Raw genomic sequence first — 19658 nt, forward strand, 5'->3', positions numbered from 1 at the left:
AGATGAGGAGTTGTATGAAGTTTATGATGAATAAAACTTGAGTACAATAACTTTATGTAATACATTCTTTTTTCAAATTATGGGCCCAAATTAAGGTGTGTCTTATACATGGAAGCATCTTATACATGGGGACATACGGTATTTCAGCAGAGAGAAGCAAATATAAAAAATATAATTCTAGGAAGCTGAGGTGGAGACCAAGGAGCCATCCTCAGTGCCGGCCAACTTTGCTTCAATGGAGCAATGGCTGCAGGAGGGAAGGGGTCTCCAGGAGGGGGGAAGGGTGGAGAAGCAGATGGGTGCTTCTTCTGAGTACCCTGGCCTGGAATTGAACCTGGAACATCCACATGCTGGGCCTTGTTATTTTTCTTAATTTTGTTCTCCTCCTCCACCTGTTTCATATTCTTTTAAAAAAACTTTACATTACACACATACACACACACATTATTTGTTTTCTGGTCACGAAAAAATAAACCAGTGACAAGTTTGATCTAGAGGCCAAGTTTGCCAATACATGATTTAACTGCTAAATGGCAAATATAAAGAAGAAATTGTGAAATCAGTCAGAGAATGAGAGGCACTTTATATAGAGAACAAAACGCATATGATGTCTGCCTTCTCATAAGAATATACAAAACAAACACCCCTCTACTCACAATGAAAATATCTTTCTATAATAAGGATAGAATAAAGAAATTTCAATTAATATGAAGCTGAAAGAACTTGGCACCAGCACAGCTCTGAATTACTACTACTCCTACTACTACTACTACTACTTCTACTCCTACTACTACTACTACTGCTACTACTACTGCTACTCTTACTACTACTACTGCTACTACTACTACTACTACTACTGCTACTACTACTACTGCTACTACTACTGCTATTACTACTACTATAAAAGAAAAGCTAAAGAAAATTTTAGAAGGGAAATGAAATGATACCTGGTAAAACCCAGTTACCTAGAAAGATATAAACAGTTTTCATTGCATTGAGAGAAAGATGAAATCAAACAAAGTTATGACTTTGTATAGAGAGAGGGCTTATAACTTGCATGTAATATAGAAAAATAATAGCCCAAAATGTAGGGTAGTAAAACTATAGTATTGTAGAATTTTAAATGTATGTGAAGTATTACATTAGTGACTCTAATCAGACAGCGATAACTCGTAAGGTGTATTGCAATCACTGCAGCATGAACTAAAGAAAGTACTTATAGCTAAAAATATGAGAAATAATATAAAATAAAATACTGAAAAAGATCTGTTTAACACAAGAGAAAGCAGGTAGAAAGAACAGTAACAAAAATGTATGAGGCAAACAGATATATAGCATCCACCTATATAATTAATTATATTAAATATATAAACTAAACATGCAGTTTAAAAGACAATGATTATCAGGATGAAAAAGCAACATACAACTATTTTACTGTTTGTAAGAGACCTACTTTTAAATACAAATACAGATAGATTTAAAGTCTTAAAATAAAAAAAAATATACCATGTAAAAAGTAAGCATAAGAAAGATTGTATAGCAGTATTAACAGGTGACAAGATTGATTTTATGACAAAAAATGTTTTACTTGAAATAAAATGGAGACTAATAATTATTAAAATGTCAAGGTATAAGATATAAAATACATAGATATTCTAAATATATATGCACCTAATAACAACAGCATTGCAAAATATAGAAAGAAATAATGACTAATCAAAAGGTAAAAATCCACAATAATAGTTTAGACAAAACCATGTACTATTCTCAAGTACATATATATTCTGGTAACCAAGAGAGACCATTCATTGAGCTTTAAAATAAATCTCAATAAACTTATAAAGTTTGACATCTCATACAGTGAGTTCTTAGACCATAAGATACTCAATATGATATTTTAAAAAGCTAGATATATGGAAATTAAAGAAGAAATAACAAGAGAAATTAGACTTTAAATAAATGATAAACATCATACATCTCTGAATTCATGGGAAACAGCTAAAGAAGGAAGTTGTTTTATTCAGATACTTATATTTGAAAAGAAGAAAGGTTTCAAATCTATAATATCAGTTTTCAAATTGATACATAGTCAAAAAATAAAAAATTTAACCCCAAACAGGTTAAAGTAATAATTTAATAAATAAATATAATAAATGTAAGAGCAAAAATTAATAAACACAGAAAATGTAATTAAAAGGCTAAAGTACTTTTTGTTTCTTTTTGTGTGGAAAGAGAGACAGAGACAGGGACAGACAGACAAGAAGGGAGAGAAATGAGACGCATCAACTCGTAGGTCAGGCACTTCAGTAGTTCATTGATTAATTTCTCATATGTGTCTTGAGGGATGGGGCAGGTGGAACTCTAGCTGAGCCAGTGATTCCTTGCTCAAGCCATTGACCCTGAGTTCAAGCCAGTGACCTTTGGGCTTAAGCCAGCAACTATGGGGTCATGTCTTTGATCCCACGCTCAAGCCCCTGACCCCTCGCTCAAGCTGAATGAGCTCATACTCAAGCTGGCGACTTCAGGGTTTGGAACCTGGGTCCTCAGCATCCCAGCTCGAGCTCTATTCACTGCACCTGGCCTGGGATGAAAGAAGAGCTATCACTATAAATACTACAGACTTAAAAAAAAAAAAGAGAATACTAAAAAATAACTTTATCCCCCAAAATTTGACAACTTAGGTAAAATGAAAAAACTCTCTAAAAAATACATTATATCAAAATTAACCCCCAATATAAAATCTATGTAGCCCTATATCTAATACAAATTAAATTTATTATCAAAATTCTTCCTACAGAAAATAGTAGAAGTCTAGAAGCTTTCATGGGAATTGTATCAACCATTTTTAAAAAATTAATTGCAGTCTTACATAAATTATTTGAAAAATCAGGAATACGAAGCATTTCCCCACTTCAATTTTTGAAGCTGTACATCCCACCCGATATAAATACCTGACAAAGACATTACAAGAAAATAAAATTACATACCAATATACTGTATTGTATGTTCTTAATCAATATTAGCATATTGAATCATCAAATTATAAAAAAAAAAAAAAAAACAATACTTCAGAACCAGGTGAAGTTTATTCCACAAATGCAAAGTTGGTTTAATACTTTTTAAAACTCAAAAAATATTGACCACCTTAACAAAATAAGGAGAGAATTCTTATGTTTATTTAAGTAGATGAAGAAAGCATTTGGCAGAATTCCATATCTCTAGGTTATTAAAGTTCTCAGAAATCTCAGAGCATTAGGAACCTGCTGAATCTGATTAAGGGCATCTGTGAAAAACCTCACAGCATCCTCAACAGAAAAATATTATATTTCCCTTTAAAATCGAGAACAAAGATATCTGCTCTCACCATTTTTAATAAACACAGACAAAAAGACTGCTGAGGAAGAAATAAACTTCAATTTATACACAGGAAACGTGGTTGTTTATATGCATACTTTTAAATAATCTACTTTAAAATGACTATTAAATGGCCTTTGCATGAATATAAGATATAATACCAATATTCAAAAATATTTCTAATAATTACATAAAACAATTTAAAAGTACTTTTTACAATAATAAAAATAACAGCATACATATTTAGGACTAAGTTTAACAAAAGACCTGCAAGATTTCTGCACTAAACATAGAGCTGTGAATAATAAATAAGTGGAGAGATATACTATATTTATTGATTGAAGAAATATTTTCATTTGTTTTCTCCATATTTGTTTTTAGATTCTATAGAATAATCCCAAGAAATATTTCTATAATTGATTGGCGAGTTGACTTTAAATTTTGTATGGGAATATAAAGAAACTGTTATGGTCAAAATATTCTTTAAAAAAGTGAATGCACTTATACTTTTTAAATTTATGCTTATAAAACTAAAGTAATCAAGATAATGAGCTATTAGAACAAAGATGGACAAAGAAACCCATGGAACAGAACTGGGGCTCCAGAAATTGAATATCAGAAATTGACCTCCATCATCAACTAATTTTCATCAAATACTTCAAAGCAATTAAAAAAAGAGAAAGTATTATCCAAAAAATGGTGCTAGAATGCCAGATTAACCTTGTAGATCACAATCATTATTTCCCACCAATACAAAGATTTCCTTGTGTATGCACCATGGCCTTAAAACTGAAAAATAAAATATTTCTAGAATAAAGAAGATCTTGACATTAAGAGATACTTTACAAGAGAATATGTAGGAATTGCTAATAAGCACTAAAAATTAAAATTAGATTTATTGTGAGATCTGCTATGAATTCACAATAGAAAATCTGCTGGAGGACCAAGCATTGATGGGAATAGCTTAGTGATATCAACTTGCCACAATCACTAAAGTCACATCCACTAGAAGGGCTAATTCAAAAAGATAGTTAAGACCGAATATTAGGAATGATATGGAAGAACTGGAATTACCGTACAATGTTGATAAACATGTATAATGTTATTACTAATTTGACAAAACATTGATAATATTTTATAGAGTCAAACATATACCTATTCTATGAAATAAACATTCTATTCCTAGATATTTACACAAGGTAAATGAAGCATGACCATATAAAGACATAGAAAATTGTTTTATAGGAGCTAACCAAAAACTGGAAGTGACCCAAATATTTACCAAAAGAACAAATTTACCAACAGTAGAATGGTACGATTATACAAATAAATACCACACAACAATTAAAAAAATGAAACTAGTGAGACACATAACATGAATAAATTTAAAAATGCTATGTTGAATAAAAGAAGGATGACACAAAAGTGTGTGAACTTTATTATTGGTATTTTTATGACATTCTTTAAGAGGCAAAACTAATTTATGTTCTAAAAATCAGAACAGAGTTTGTCTGGGGGGTGGAACTGACTAGAATGAGGCACAATGGAACTTTCTGGAGAGATGGAAGTGTTTTATATTTTATCTTCAAATATTTATATCAGTTTTATCATGACATGTTCTTGGTCACTTTTGAGAATTTGAAGTCTAGAGAGGGACAAGATGGCCACAGAGTAGACCCAGGATGGTGAACCTTTTTATAAAAACCACCCACTTTTGTGGTGCTGGTCAACCTGGTCCCTCCCTCCCACTAGTGGGTGTTCCAGCTTTCATGGTAGGCGGTAGTGGAGCAACCAAACAGCGTCACAATTGGCCCACCATGAAAGCTGGACCGTCCACTAGTGAGTGGGAGGGACCAGGTTGACCAGCACCGCAAAAGTGGGTGGTTTTTATAAAAAGGTTCACCATCAAGGGAGTAGGCAGATGTACCAACTCCCACTTCCCAGAACCAAGGTGGATTACAACTTAAATCTGAGAACACTCATCGTGAAAGACAAACTTTCGACTGAACTATCAATAGAAGGATTCTACAGCCAAGGACCACCAAAGAACCCACACTGAGTCTGGTAACGAAAGCGGAGAGGCAGAGAAGGCTGCCCTGCTCCTGGGAGTGGAGAGCCGGGAGTGTTGCCCAGGAGGAACTTTCACAACTGGAGGGCTGTTCAGCAAGTTGCAGGTCCTTATCCTCAAAGCTGAAATCACAGCCTAGAGCCCTGGAGCCTGGAGCTACACCACCCACTGCACTGCTGAGTGCTTGCCTGGGGCAGACAGGCCAGAGGTGGCAGGGCGTGGCTACTGAGGTTCCAGTGAGCACGTACAAGCCGGCCTGTGGAGCCAGGAACCACAGCTGCATCTGGGGAAGCCTCGGTGTACACACAGCCCTGCTTATTGAGTGGCCCGCCCTTGGTGGGTGCAAAGGTTCAAGAGTCAACAGAGGGGGAATACGAGGGCACGTGTGAGCCCGGCAGTGATGGCGGAAGTTGCCTGGCTGCCTCAGGGAACCCGGCCTGAGAGCAAACCTGCCTGGGGCTGGGCACGCCCTCAGCGGTGATTCAAGCGGAGGTAGGAGCCCCCAGCCCCAGTGGCAGCTGAGGGGAAACGCACGGGCGTGCACAAGCCCACCAGCAACATCAGAAGTCACCTGACTGCCTCGGGGATCCAAGCAGGCACACAAACCTGCCTGGGGCTGAGCATACTCTTGGCTGTGATCCAAACGGAGGCAGAGCCCCCAGCCACAGCTGAGGGGGAAGTGCAGGCATCCGGGAGCCAGCCAGCAACGGTGGAAGTCACGCCAGCTACTGCAGGAATACAGGAGGCGCGCAAACCTGCTCAGGGTGCTGACATGCCCTCAGCCTCAGTGGTAACAAGAGCATGGGCAACCTCCGCGGTGATCCTAGAGGGCGCGTGCAAACCCCCAGGTAGCCACTGAGAGCTGAGCCGACTGAGCCAGCCCTGGAAGTGGTCCAAATGGTCAGGCAGGCATGCACGAGCCCAACCTGGGCGGCAGTGGTCAAGAAGATGGGCTGGAGCCAGCAGCACCTGAGCCCAAAAGCCCGGGCAGCAACAGCTGTAGTGGCCTGGTAGACCACAAAAGGGGAGCTAAAATGTATGGATAGAATGACACTTGAAGCTTAGAAGTAGGTCACATCTAATACTGTACCTAATCACTGAATTACCGCACTGAGCCCAACAAGTAGTCAGCAATAAAAGACAACAGAAAGCGAATTTTAGGGCAACTTGAACTTTTAAAGTAACCTCTCCCAGGCCCTGGCCGGTTGGCTAAGTGGTAGAGTGTCGGCCTGGCGTGCAGAAGTCCCGGGTTCGATTCCCGGCCAGGGCACACAGGAAAAGCGCCCATCTGCTTCTCCACCCCTCCCCCTCTCCTTCCTCTCTGTCTCTCTCTTCCACTCCCGCAGCCGAGGCTCCATTGGAGCAAAGATGGCCCGGGCACTGGGGATGGCTTCTTGGCCTCTGCCCCAGGCGCTAGAGTGACTCTGGATGCAACAGAGCAACGCCCCGGAGGGGCAGAGCGTCGCCCCCTGGTGGGCGTGCTGTGTAGATCCCGGTTGGGCGCGTGCGGGAGTCTGTCTGACTGTCTCTCCCCGTTTCCAGCTTCAGAAAAATACAAAAAAAATAAAAAAATAAAAAAAATAAAGTAACCTCTCCCAGGCCAAGAGTAGATAAAAGCAAGCCTAGGAGTGCAGCTGATATTTACAATGGCACCTGGACCCAGCAGGGGCAGCCAAAAGATCTGGATTACCTACAGACCCCAAAAGGTGGATAAGAACCAGTCACAGGCAGTGACCCACCCATGATCTGCTCCAGACCCCAGCCAGAGAAGTTTAGAGCAACACAGACAAATGGGAAGACAGAAAAGTGCAATCCAAATGAACCAACAAGAGAAACACCCAGAAAATGAGCTGAGTGAGACAGACATAAGCAAACTACTGAATGCAGCATTTAAAATAATGATTATTAGAATGCTGGAAGATCTTAGAACAACAATGGATGGTCACAGAAAGCACATAAATAAAAAATTAACAAGTTTAAAAAGGACATTGAAATAAAGGAGAACCAGTCAGAAATGACAAATACAGTATCTTAAATCAAGACTACACTAGAAGCAATTAAAAGCAGGCTGGATGAAGCAGAGGACCAAATCAGCAATTTAGAAGACAAGATAAACAAAAACACAGAAATACAGGAGCAAAGAGAAAAGAGAATGAAAAAATCTGAGGAAACTCTAAGAGAGCTATGTGACAATCTAAAGAGAAACAAAATTCGCACCATAGGAGTTCCTGAAGAAGAAGAGAAAGAACAAGGGATCGAGAACTTGTTCAATCAAATCATAGCTGAACACTTCCCTAAATTGATGCTAGAAAATGTCACACAAGTTCAATAAGCACAGAGAACTGTTTAAAGAGAAACTCAAAAAAATCCATACCAAGAAACATCATAATTAAAATAGCAAAGCTAATAGATAAAGAGAAATATTAACAACTGCTAGAGAAAAAAAGGCTATCACCTACAAAGGAGCCCTTATATGGATGACATCCAAATTCTCAACAGAAACACTTGAGTCCAGAAAAGAATGGCAAGAAATATACAAAGTAATGCAGAACAAGAGCCTACAACCAAGACTACTCTAGCTAGCAAGGCTATCATTTAAAATTAAAGGAGAAATAAAAAGCTTCCCAGAGAAAATAAAAACTCAAGGAATTCATTACAATGCTGCAAGAAATGTTAAGGGTCCTGATATAAACAGAACAAAGGGGGAAAAGAATATAGCAAAAGAGGAATATAGCTTTAAAGAATAAAATGGCAATGAACAACTAAATATCAATAAAAACCTTAAAAAAAAGATTAAATGATCCAATCAAAAGACTTAGAGTAGCTGCATGGATAAGAAAATAGGACCCATACACATGCTGTTTACAAGAGACACACTTCAAAACAAAAGATACACATAGACTGAAGGTAAAAGGATGAAAAAAAAATATATTTCATACAAATGGAAATGAAAAAAAAGCTGGGGTAGCAAAATGGACTTTAAAACAAAGGCTATAATAAGAGATAAAGAAGGTCACTACATAATGATAAAGGGAACAATCTAACAGGAAAATATAACCATTATAAATATCTACGTACCTAATATAGGAGCACCTAATTATATAAAGCAGACTTTGATGGATATAAAGGGTGAGATCCACAGCAATACAATAATAGTGGATTTCAATACCCCACTATCATCACTAGATAGATCCTCAAGAAAGAAAATTAACAAAGAAACAGCAGACTTAAATGACACACTACATCAACTGGATTTAATACATATCTTCAGAACCTTTCACCCTAAAGCAGCAGAATATATATTCTTTTCAAGTGCTCATGGAACATTCTTTAGGATAGACCACATGTTAGGGCACAAAGGTAGTCTCAACAAATTTAAAAAGATTGAAATCATATCAAGCACTTTCTCTGATCACAATGGCATGAAACTAGAAATTAACCACAACAGAAAAACTGAAAAATACTCAAACACATGGAAACTAAATACCATGTTATTAAATAACAAATAGGTTGACAATGAAATCAAAGAAGAAATAAAACAATTCCCAGAAACAAATGATAATGAGCATACAACAACTCAAAATTAATGGGACACAGCAAAAGCAGTACTGAGAGTGAAGTTCATAGCACTACAGGCATTCCTTAAGAAGATAGAAAAAGCTAAAATAAACAACCTAACCCTGCATCTAAAAAAATTAGAAAAAGAAGAGCAAGTAAAGCCCAAAGGTAGTAGAAGAAAGGATATAATAAAGATTAGAGCGAAAATAAATGACATAGAGGCTAAAGAAACAATACACAGGGTCAATAAAACCAAGAGCTGGTTCTTTGAAAGGGTAAACAAGACTGATGAAACTTTAATGAGACTTCAAGAAAAAAAGAGAAAGGACTCAAAATAAATAAAGTTAGAAATGAGAGTGGAGAAAAAACAACTGACACAACAGAAATACAAAATATTATAAGAAAATACTATGAAGAACTATATGCCAAAAAATTAAACAACCTAGGTGAAATGGACAAATCCCTTGAAACATATAATCTTCCAAAAATCAATCTGGAAGAATCAGAAAACCTAAACAGACTGATTACAACAAATGAGATCAAAGCAGTTACCAAAAATCTCCCAAAAAACAAAAGCCCGGGGCCTGATGGCTTCACTGGTGAATTCTACCAAATATTCAAAGAAGAATTAACTCCCATCCTTCTCAAGCTATTTCAAAAATGTCAAGAGAAAGGAACACTTACAAGTTCCTTTTATGAGGCAAGCATAGTTCTGATTCTAAATCCAGGCAAAGACAACAGAAAGAAAGAATATTATAGACCAATATCCCTGATGAATTTAGGTGCTAAAATCCTCAACAAAATATTAGCAAACTGGCTCCAGCAATATATGAAGAAAATCATACATCATGACCAAGTGGGATGTATTCTGGGGAGGCAAGGATGGTACAACATTCGTAAATCAATCAATATGATTGACCACATAAACAAAAGGAAGGAGAAAAACCACATGATAATTTCATAGATGCAGAAAAAGCATTTGATAAAATCTAGCACCCATTTATGATCAAAACTCTCAGCAAAGTGGGAATACAGGGAACATACCTCAACATGATAAAGGCCATCTATGACAAACCCACAGCCAACATCATACTCAATGGGCAAAAATTAAAAACAATCCTTAAGATCAGGAACAAGGCAGGGATGCCTCCTTTCACCACTCTTATTCAACATAGTTCTGGAAGTCCTAGCTACAGTAATCAGACAAGAAGAAGAAATAAAAAGCATCCAAATTGGAAAAGAAGTTGTAAAACTACCATTATTTGCAGATGACATGATACTGTATATAGAAATCCCTAAAGTCTCAATCAAAAAACTACTGGACCTGATAAATGAATTCTGCAAGGTGGCAGGATATAAAATTATTACACAGAAATCAGAGGCATTTTTATACACCAACAATGAACTGTCAGAAAGAGAAATTAAGGAAACAATCCCCTTCACTATTGCAATGACAACAAAAAATGTACCTAGGAGTACATTTAACCAAGGAGGTTAAAGACTTGTACTCGGAAAATTATAAAACACGGATAAAAAAAATTGTCCCTGGCCGGCTGGCTCAGTGATAGAGCATCGGCCTGGCGTGCAGGAGTCCCAGGTTCGATTCCCGGCCAGGGCACACAGGAGAAGCGCCCATCTGCTTCTCCATCCCTCCCCCTCTCCTTCCTCTCTGTCTCTCTCTTCCACTCCTGCAGCCAAGGCTCCATTGGAGCAAAGTTTGCCCGGGCGCTGAGGATGGCTCTGTGGCCCCTGCCTCAGGCACTAGAATGGCTCCGATTGCGGCAGAGCAACGCCCCAAGATGGGCAGAGCATCGCCACCTGGTGGGTGTGCTGGGTGGATCCCAGTCAGGCGCATGTGGGAGTCTGTCTGACTGCCTCTCCGTTTCCAACTTCAGAAGAAAAAAAAAAAAATCAAGGAAGACACAAACAAGTGGAAGCATATACCGTGTTCATAGTTAGGAAGAATAAACATTATTAAAATGTTTATATTACCCAAAGCAATTTATAAAATCAATGCAATACCAATTAAAATACCAATGGCATACTTCAAAGATATAGATCACATATTCCAAAAATTTATATAGGAACCAAAAAAGAACACGAATATCCCCAGCAATCTTGAAAAAGAAGAATAAAGTGGGAAGTATCACATGTCTTGATATCAAGTTATACTAATGCCATTGTACTCAAAACAGCATGGTACTGGCATAAGAACAGGCACATAGATCAATGGAACAGAACAGAGAACCCAGAAATATACCTACAGCTTTATGGACAACTGATATTTGACAAAGGAGGTAAGAGTATACAATGGAGTAAAGACAGTCTCTTTAACAAATGGTGTTGGGAAAACTGGACAGCTACCTGCAAAAAAAATGAAACTAGTCTACCAACTTGCACCATTCACAAAAATAAACTCAAAATGGATAAAGGAATTAAATGTAAGTTGTGAAACCATAAGCATCTTAGAAGAAAACATAGGCAGTAAGCTCACCAACATCTATTGCAGCAATATATTTGCTGATGTATCTCCATAGGCAAGTGAAATACAAGACAGGATAAACAAATGGGACTATATCAAACTACAAAGCTTTTGCATAGCTAAAGACAATAAGAACAGCATAAAAAGACAAACCACACAATGGGAGAACATATTCAACAATACATCTGATAAGGGGTTAAAAACCAAAATTTATAAAGAACTTGTAAAACTCAACACCAGGAAGACAAACAATACAATAAAAAAAATGGGCCAAAGAAATGAATGGACACTTCCCAAAGATGATATACAGATGGCCAATAGACAGATGAAAAAATGTTCAACATCACTAATCAATAGAGAAATGCAAATTAAAACCACAATGATATACCACTTCACACCAGTCAGAATGGTGCTCATCAACAAAACAACACAGAATAAGTGCTGGTGAGGATGTGGAGAAAAGGGAACCCTCCTGCACTGCTGGTGGGAATGCAGACTGGTGCAGCCACTGTGGAAAACAGTATGGAGATTTCTCAGAAAATTAAAATGAAACTGCCTTTTGACCCAGCCATCCCACTTATAGGAATATATCCCAAGCACACCATATCACTGACTCAAAAAAAGAAATGCACCCCCATGTTTCTGGCAGCATTGTTCACAATAGCATAGATCTGGAAACAGCCCATGTCTCCGTCAGTGGACGAGTGATTTAAAAAGCAGTGGTACATGTATACAAAGAATACTATGGAGCCATGAGAAAGAAGGAAATCTTACCTTTTGCAAGAACATGGATGGACCTGGAAACTATTATGTTGAGTGAAATAAGCCAGGCAGAGAAAGAAAAATATATGATCTCACTCATTTGAGGAATCCAAGGAACAATGTGAACTGAGGAATGGAATTAAACCTGAAGGGAAGAGGGGAGGGAGCTTTTTGGAGGGGGGTAAGGGAGATGTTGAGGGGAATATGGGGGAAGGAGGATGTGTTTGGGGAGACACTAGAATCTATGTGAACACAATAAATTTTAAAAAATCTTAAAAAAAGGTTTTGAAGTCTATCAAAATTATTTTTATATAATATATATTTGTATAAAAAATTACACTTCATGAAAGAAAAAGCATACTTTACCCCTTTAGATCTGAAGAAGCCATCAATGCATGTCTCGCAGTTTATACCAGCAGTGTTTTGGGTACAGTTGATGCACACACCCCCACCAATGTATTTTCCATGTATATTTAAACTTAGATTTCTTCTGGCGACATTCTCATCATAATAGCATTCTTCAGCTTTTCCATGACAATTGCATGCTGCCATAAGAAAAATAAATTCATAAATATTTTTTTCAGGTGTCAAAGATACTTAAAAGTCACTTTGTATTATATAATAGTTTTTTATACTATATAAGTAGTATATGTTTTTTACATGTATAATCAATACAAAAATCTCTAAAAATATTTAGATTTATTTTCTATATTAATAAATTTAATAAATTCACACTTTTTAATGGAACTTGAAATAATTAAGACATGTAAATTAAACTGAATCATATGAATTGCCAATATTTGACTGATTTGCCTTTACAAAACTAAAATATCATATGATTTAACTATACTTTTCTATTAAAACAATTAAAAAGTTATTGAACTATGGCACTAAATGATTAACATCCAGATAATCAGTAATGAAAGTAATGAATAATTGTTATTATCTCTATATTACACCTTACGGGTAAAAAAAGGATGCTCAGACTATAGTTCCTATCTTTTACTACTAGTAATAACAAAAACTTAGCATTTTTTTATATGCCATATCCCCTTCTAAGTATTTTGTATTTATTACCACTGATTTTAATTCTCAAAATAGCTTATGAGTTTGGTACTGTTATTAACATATTTTCATATTAGTAACCCGAGGCACTGAAAAGTGAAGGAACTTGTACAAATATAACCAAATCAGTACTGTAAGCCACTGGGAAAGCAGGCTTGAGTCTGCAGAGCTAACCACTGCTGTGGGACCTTCAAGTCCTACCTGATGAGATAGGAAAGAAGACCATCGTCAAACAATCAAGACAAAATTAGAGGCTTGCCTAGTGGCTGAGATCAAGCAATTTTGCACCAGACTTGGATTTGGGTGTCCTCTTCACTACATAGTAGTCATGTGATGTAGGGAACTTCTTAATTTCATAAGGACCCATGTCCATATAAGACACGAGTGGTCAATAATAATTATGAGATATTTAAAAGCATTAAGATAATACTTTAAAAATCATTAGCACAATGCCTTAGAAATAAGCTCTCAATTGTTTTTTTCTTTTCCCTCCTGACTTCTCCTCTTTCTCCTCCTTTTCTTCTTCCTATCACTTTAAAGAAGTTCAGAAAAGTGAAAAAAAAATCACTTCTCTTAAAAGAACTGGGTAAAGCTTTGAAAAATGGATAGGATTTATTCAGGACAGAACCTAAGAAAAAGATATGCTGAGTGTACTTCCTCAGATGTTGAGTATCAGAGGTCCTTACATTGATTTCCACATACATATGTGTGTTGGTAGGTGCGTATGCCAATGCCCAATCCTTATTTTTCCACAAAAGGGGACATTTAAATACTGTACTAAACTATTTCATTTTACTGACAGTAAATAGCCTAGCTCTTTTTCTATCAGCATATGTTCCCCCAAGGCTACTCAGGTTACTTCTTTTTTTTTTTTTACAGAGACTGAGAGAAATGAGAAGCATCACTCATTAGTTTGTCGTTGTGACACCTTAGTTGTTCATTGATTACTTTCTCATATGTGCCTTGACCATGGAGCTACAGCAGACTGAGTAACCCCTAGCTTGAACCAGCGACCTTGGGTCCAAGCTGGTGAGCTTTGCTCAAACCAGATGAGCCTGTGCTCAAGCTGGCAACCTCGGGGTCTTGAACCTGGGTCTTCCACATCCCAGTCTGAGGCTCTATCCACTGTGCCACCACTTGGTCAGGCATCCAATTACTTCTTGAATAGAGGTATTTATCAGATCCTATTAATGAGCAGTTGCATTGTTTTCTGATTTCTCCTTTATAAATAACACTGGTACACACAAGGAAGATGTGGAGTTGGGAGTTATTTCTTAGGGTTGTTTTAAGAATGCACTACACCTAGCACAATACCAGAGCCACAATAACTACTAAAATCCATAAATGTTAGTAGCAATAGAATGAGTAATTGTCTACTAATGACAAGAATCATGATAATATGCCCAGTACAACTATACAAGTATATGTATAGGCCAGCTTCCTGCAAGTAGAAATTCTAGTCAAGGGGCATGCAAGAATTTAATTAATTTGAAAAATTGCCCTCCAAGATGCTGTGTCAAATTACTCTTTCTCCAATAGATATGATAAAATGCTTTTCCCATAGCCTCACTAACACTGCACATTATCAACCTTTTTTATTCCAGTTTCTGGACATAGTAAGCATTAAAGTATTGTTGAGTGGAAGAATGAACATTTTGAGAAGTCAAAAAACTATTTTCATTGTTGTAATGGGTACTTCCTTAATTATGACTGTGATAACATTTTTATAAGATTATAAGTCATTTCTCTTCTTGAGAAATGCCTGTCTCCATCTTTTTTCATTTTTAACGGGTTTATTGCCATTTTCTTATTGCTAGGTAAGCTCTTAATATAGTAAAGATATCTCCTTGTTATGTTTGTTTCTGATGCTTTCCCCAGTCTTTTGACTTTTGATTTGTAATATAGGATTTTTGCTAGATTGATATAGAACTTTCAAAGTGCATTCTAGAAGACATGTTGTAATAAGTATAAATTAGTAAGCATTAAAAGCAGTTTTCTATCTTTAGGACAATACACAAGAATTATTCAAAATCTTGTAAAAAGGCATTGCAAGAAACAGCAATGATTTCTGCTGTCAGAATAAGTAGAGGGAAATCGAGTAACACAAATTTATTCTCATACTATCCAGAGTTAGTGCTACCGAGACTGTTTATAACAAGGAGGTAACATAGGTAACACACTGATGCTTGAGCAGCAGTAATTTTCACACTCCTTGCAGAGAGGGCCCTCGGCTTACATACTTGGCTGCTGTTTAAAGGCTCCATGCTGCCACAGCTTCAGAGGGCAACGGAGAGTCTCTCTCCCAGAGTTCCATTTCATTCTGTCACCACTGTGTGCTACTTCACAGAACAACCAAGACACAAAACTGAAACTGTCTTTTAGTAGTTTAGCAATAATTTAGTAGTAGGCTTAGTAATAGATAAATATTCTTTGCTCTTTAGAGATATATCATGCCTTAAGTAAACTAGACTGATGAAAATCCAAATTGAACTTAAATGAATAAAAGGTGATTATTTATTTTATAAATGGCACCATCATATCACAAAAGGATCTTTCTAAATATAAAAGTGATTGGAATACAATGCAACTTGGGAAAAGAAAATTTTCATACAAGCTTTTAGTAATGCATACAATGCTCAAAGTTTGGCATTAACATAAGGTTTTATGGTTAAGGCCCTTATCTTTAATTTATGGCTTTGAAAAATATATTTTTTAATTGGAAAAACAGCCTTCTATCTGCCACATAAAGAAAGATAAAACTGCTTCATAATTGCAGAATTTAAAAAAAAAATGCGTCTAGTAGCAAGTGGAAAACTCCTATCAGGTTGCTTTGTCCATGGCTGTTGCTAACAAGTTTGAACTAACCTTTTTGTTTCCTTGTTTAAACACATACACACAAGAGTAGTAAAGGATTTTGCAGATACACTGAACGTTACATTGTTATAACTGTGTGGGAGAATAGAAGCATCAGGGAGAATCACTACTTGCAAGTGCAATTCCCTCTTCTGATTGCTGAAATTCCACAAACAGAGGAGAAATTCAATGAAAATTTTAAAAAGATTGAGAGCAAATATCAAAGGTGGCAGTTAACTTAAATTCGCTCATAGGAATGAATGTTCATTCTCATTGGGAGAAGCAGTGGAGAACCGGAGGGACTGTCAGGGATGGGATAGGACATCTGATGTCTCTGTACGATACTAGGGGTCACTGGCCAATTCTGCTGGATATGTTGCAATGATGATGGGTAAATTCTAACTCAAAATATATCACAAGCAGGTAGGCACAGATCAAAAAGCAAAAGTAGTAAATACAGAAAACTGAAGGGATTCAAGACATGGGTGGTATATGCAGGATCTTAAACTGAAAAGAAAACGTATTTTGTGGTTGGGAATATTTTATGATTAAAATTTACTACAATTCAATGGTTTTAAAGACCTACTATGTTTGACTCCTAACAAATAATAAATATTTTTTGTTCAATAAATATATAGGGTGGGTATTAGGTAAAAATTGGTTACAGACCTATATTGAAAGTCATGTATACCTACTGAACTGAAAAATGTAGTTAAGACTGATTAACCAAAATGTTGATATTTTAATTCAAGTGAATTGGGACTCATGGCTAGTTTGAAATTGTAGTCCAGCACAAGTCTTTATTTATAGGTCCTGTCTTAGCCTGAGCAGATCTCTAGAAACACAGCTTTCTTTAACATCCCTATCACTATGCTGAGTCAGATGGCAATATTATTATTATAATTATTATTATTTATGACAGAGACAGAGAGAGACAGAGAGAAGGACAGACAGGGACAGATGGGAAGGAAGAGAGACAAGAAGCATCAACTCCCTGCTGTGACACCTCAGTTGTTCCCTGATTGCCTTCTCACATGTGCCTTGACAGGGCGGCGGGGGTGGGGGGCAGGTGTGTGTGCTCCAGCAGATCCAGTGACCCCCTGCTCAAGCCAGCAACCTTGGGCTCAAGCTGGTGAGCTTTGCTCAAACCAGATGAGTCCACGCTCAAACCAGCAACCTCGGGGTTTTGAACCTGGGTCCTCCATGTCCCAGTCCAATGCTCCATCCACTGCGCCACCACCTGGTCAGGCGGCAATATTAGACTATAAACTCATTTGCTACACTTCTTGGGTATTTCTATTCAGGAAAAACTAGATATATGGATTGTCTTCAAAAGTGATTATATTAAAATAGAAATGTTGTTTACTATTTTTAATTACTGGATTTTTGTTTGGTTGTTGCTGTATGATAATTTCTATAGCCTAGTCCATGCTAATAATTATCACGATGCTATTTCTTTAAAAAAAATAAATTTAATGGGGTGACACTGATCAATAAGAGTACATAGGTTTTCAAGGAAAGATCTCTGGAGCATTTGAAATGTTGGTTGCATTGCGTGCCCATCACCCAAAGTCAACTCATTTTCTGTCACTGAATATTTGTCCCACTTTATTCCCCTCCTTTCCACCCTCTCCTATGATGCTATTGCTAATGTTGGCATTTTTACTGTTATTAATGAGAAACCATACTTTTAAAATATTAGTGCTTATTGTTAAAATAAATGTTCTTTTCCCACAAATTTGATTTTTTGCCTCTCTGTTACTTTTTACTTTCATATTCTTCCAAGCTACATACTAGCTCCAAACAACAGCCTTTAGTAAATTTAACTAATGAACCAGTTTCTTTTTTTCAAACTGTCTCTAAACTATAGGACACAATGTCTCGCCTATGTTTTTCTCCCTCTATTAGATGATGGGTATTCAAAACTCTTACTAAGGAGTGGGTGTCGAGTGAGGGGATGCAGAGGGAGAAGTTGCTGGAACTATATTGCTTTCAGAATCATTTTCTAACATACATGTTTAGAAACGCAGTTTCAATAAAGTCTAGGTTTTAATAAATATTTATTTACCTTCCTTTTATTCTATTAGTCCGGATAACCATTATGCTGTAAGCTTAAATTTCACCATGATAATAAACATATACTATGCTTTTATCTATTGCTCATAATCTTCACACAGTGATAAATTCATAGGTGTTTAATATTTACCAAATAAAAACAAACAAACAAACAAACCCTGGAAGCTGAGTAAATTAAATAGCAGGGTAAAAGAGATGACCAGTTTTTTTTTGTTTGTTGTTTTTTTGGAGAAAACATAGGAACTGAAAATACGTGCTTACCTAAAACCATCACATGTTTATTTTACCTGTGCCTCGGGAAGAGAAAGAACTACACACGCTGCTGGCTTCTCTGGAACATACCTTCACATTCGGTTTTGGTCAGAAAAGTCCCAGCTCGCCACGGTTTCTGATGGAATCCTGGACAGCACCGGTCGCAGCTCTCGCCACACGTGTTATGCTCACATTCACATCGGGATTTCTAGTCAAAATGGGGAGAACCAACTTTTAGTTACTTTCAGAACCATAAATAAAAAGCTTTCCCCAAAAGTAAAATGAAGAGAAGAGAAAAACCTATAGATTATGTATCAAAATCTAAAACACCCCACAGTGGGGGAAGGAAGAGGTGCCTGTCTTGGAAGCAGGTGTGTTTGATTGACTGGATTACAGAGGTCCAGGCTTGTCCTGGAATCACAGGGCTTCAGCTGAGAAGAGAGTAGACGCTCCATCTGGAGTGGTCTTGAAGACTGAGATCCCTTCTCTGATGCCTGAGAAAGCTCAGGGTTGAATGTTATCCGTATTAAGGTTTGCCTCAAAGTGCTGTTGACATTTGGGAGTATGGACACATGGGAGAGAGTTGCTCCCTAGGCATCGAAAGGCATAATTACAATAGAAATCAAATATCCCAGGACTGAGCGCTCCAAGCACAGCTCTTGATTCATCACACAGAACTGTGCCTCCAAGGCTGCCTTGCGTGTTCTCAAAGCTTGGGAAACACTGCTCATTGTGACACCTGATAGACACACACCCTGCAGAAAGCAGCCCCGCTAACATGCCCAGATAAACATCCAGCGTATTTGAAAATGCCATTTGTCTTACAAGTTTAGTAGGAAAAAAAAAATCTACATGTAGGCAGCTATGTTCACCGATCTTACTATTCAATATATTTCTTTCATATACTATACAGCAAATGATTTTGTATTTCACCAGTTTATTTATGACTCAGAAAAAAGATGCTCATTTATCTTCTTCCTAGGTTATGTTCACTGAAAACGTTGTCATTAATGAAAAACTTGACCCAAAAGCATCGCAGCACTTTCTGGCCTAGCAGTTTCAATGTCTCTTGAATCCTCTCGTCCACCCCACTCCTACTGCCCCTGCCCCACCTCAGTCCCCTGTTCCATGGCCACTTCCACTCGCTTCCATTTTTCATTGATTTACATTTTTTTTTTCAGACAAAAG

General features: G+C 37.1%; 1 protein-coding gene across 4 annotated transcripts in view; it reads right to left on the reverse strand.

Moving 5' to 3' along the window:
- Positions 1-19658, reverse strand: part of LAMA2 (laminin subunit alpha 2) — a 627903-nt gene that overhangs the window by 352547 nt on the left and 255698 nt on the right. For all 4 annotated transcript variants that reach the window (XM_066373271.1, XM_066373270.1, XM_066373269.1 and 1 more), the window contains exons 7-8: positions 18561-18678; positions 12591-12769 (exon numbers count right to left, since the gene is read on the reverse strand). In XM_066373271.1, the coding sequence (XP_066229368.1) occupies positions 12591-12769; positions 18561-18678 (297 nt within the window). The remainder of the gene's footprint in view (positions 1-12590; positions 12770-18560; positions 18679-19658) is intronic.

The sequence above is a fragment of the Saccopteryx leptura genome, chromosome 3 (genome assembly GCF_036850995.1).
Source record: "Saccopteryx leptura isolate mSacLep1 chromosome 3, mSacLep1_pri_phased_curated, whole genome shotgun sequence".
Taxonomy (NCBI): Eukaryota; Metazoa; Chordata; class Mammalia; order Chiroptera; family Emballonuridae; genus Saccopteryx; species Saccopteryx leptura.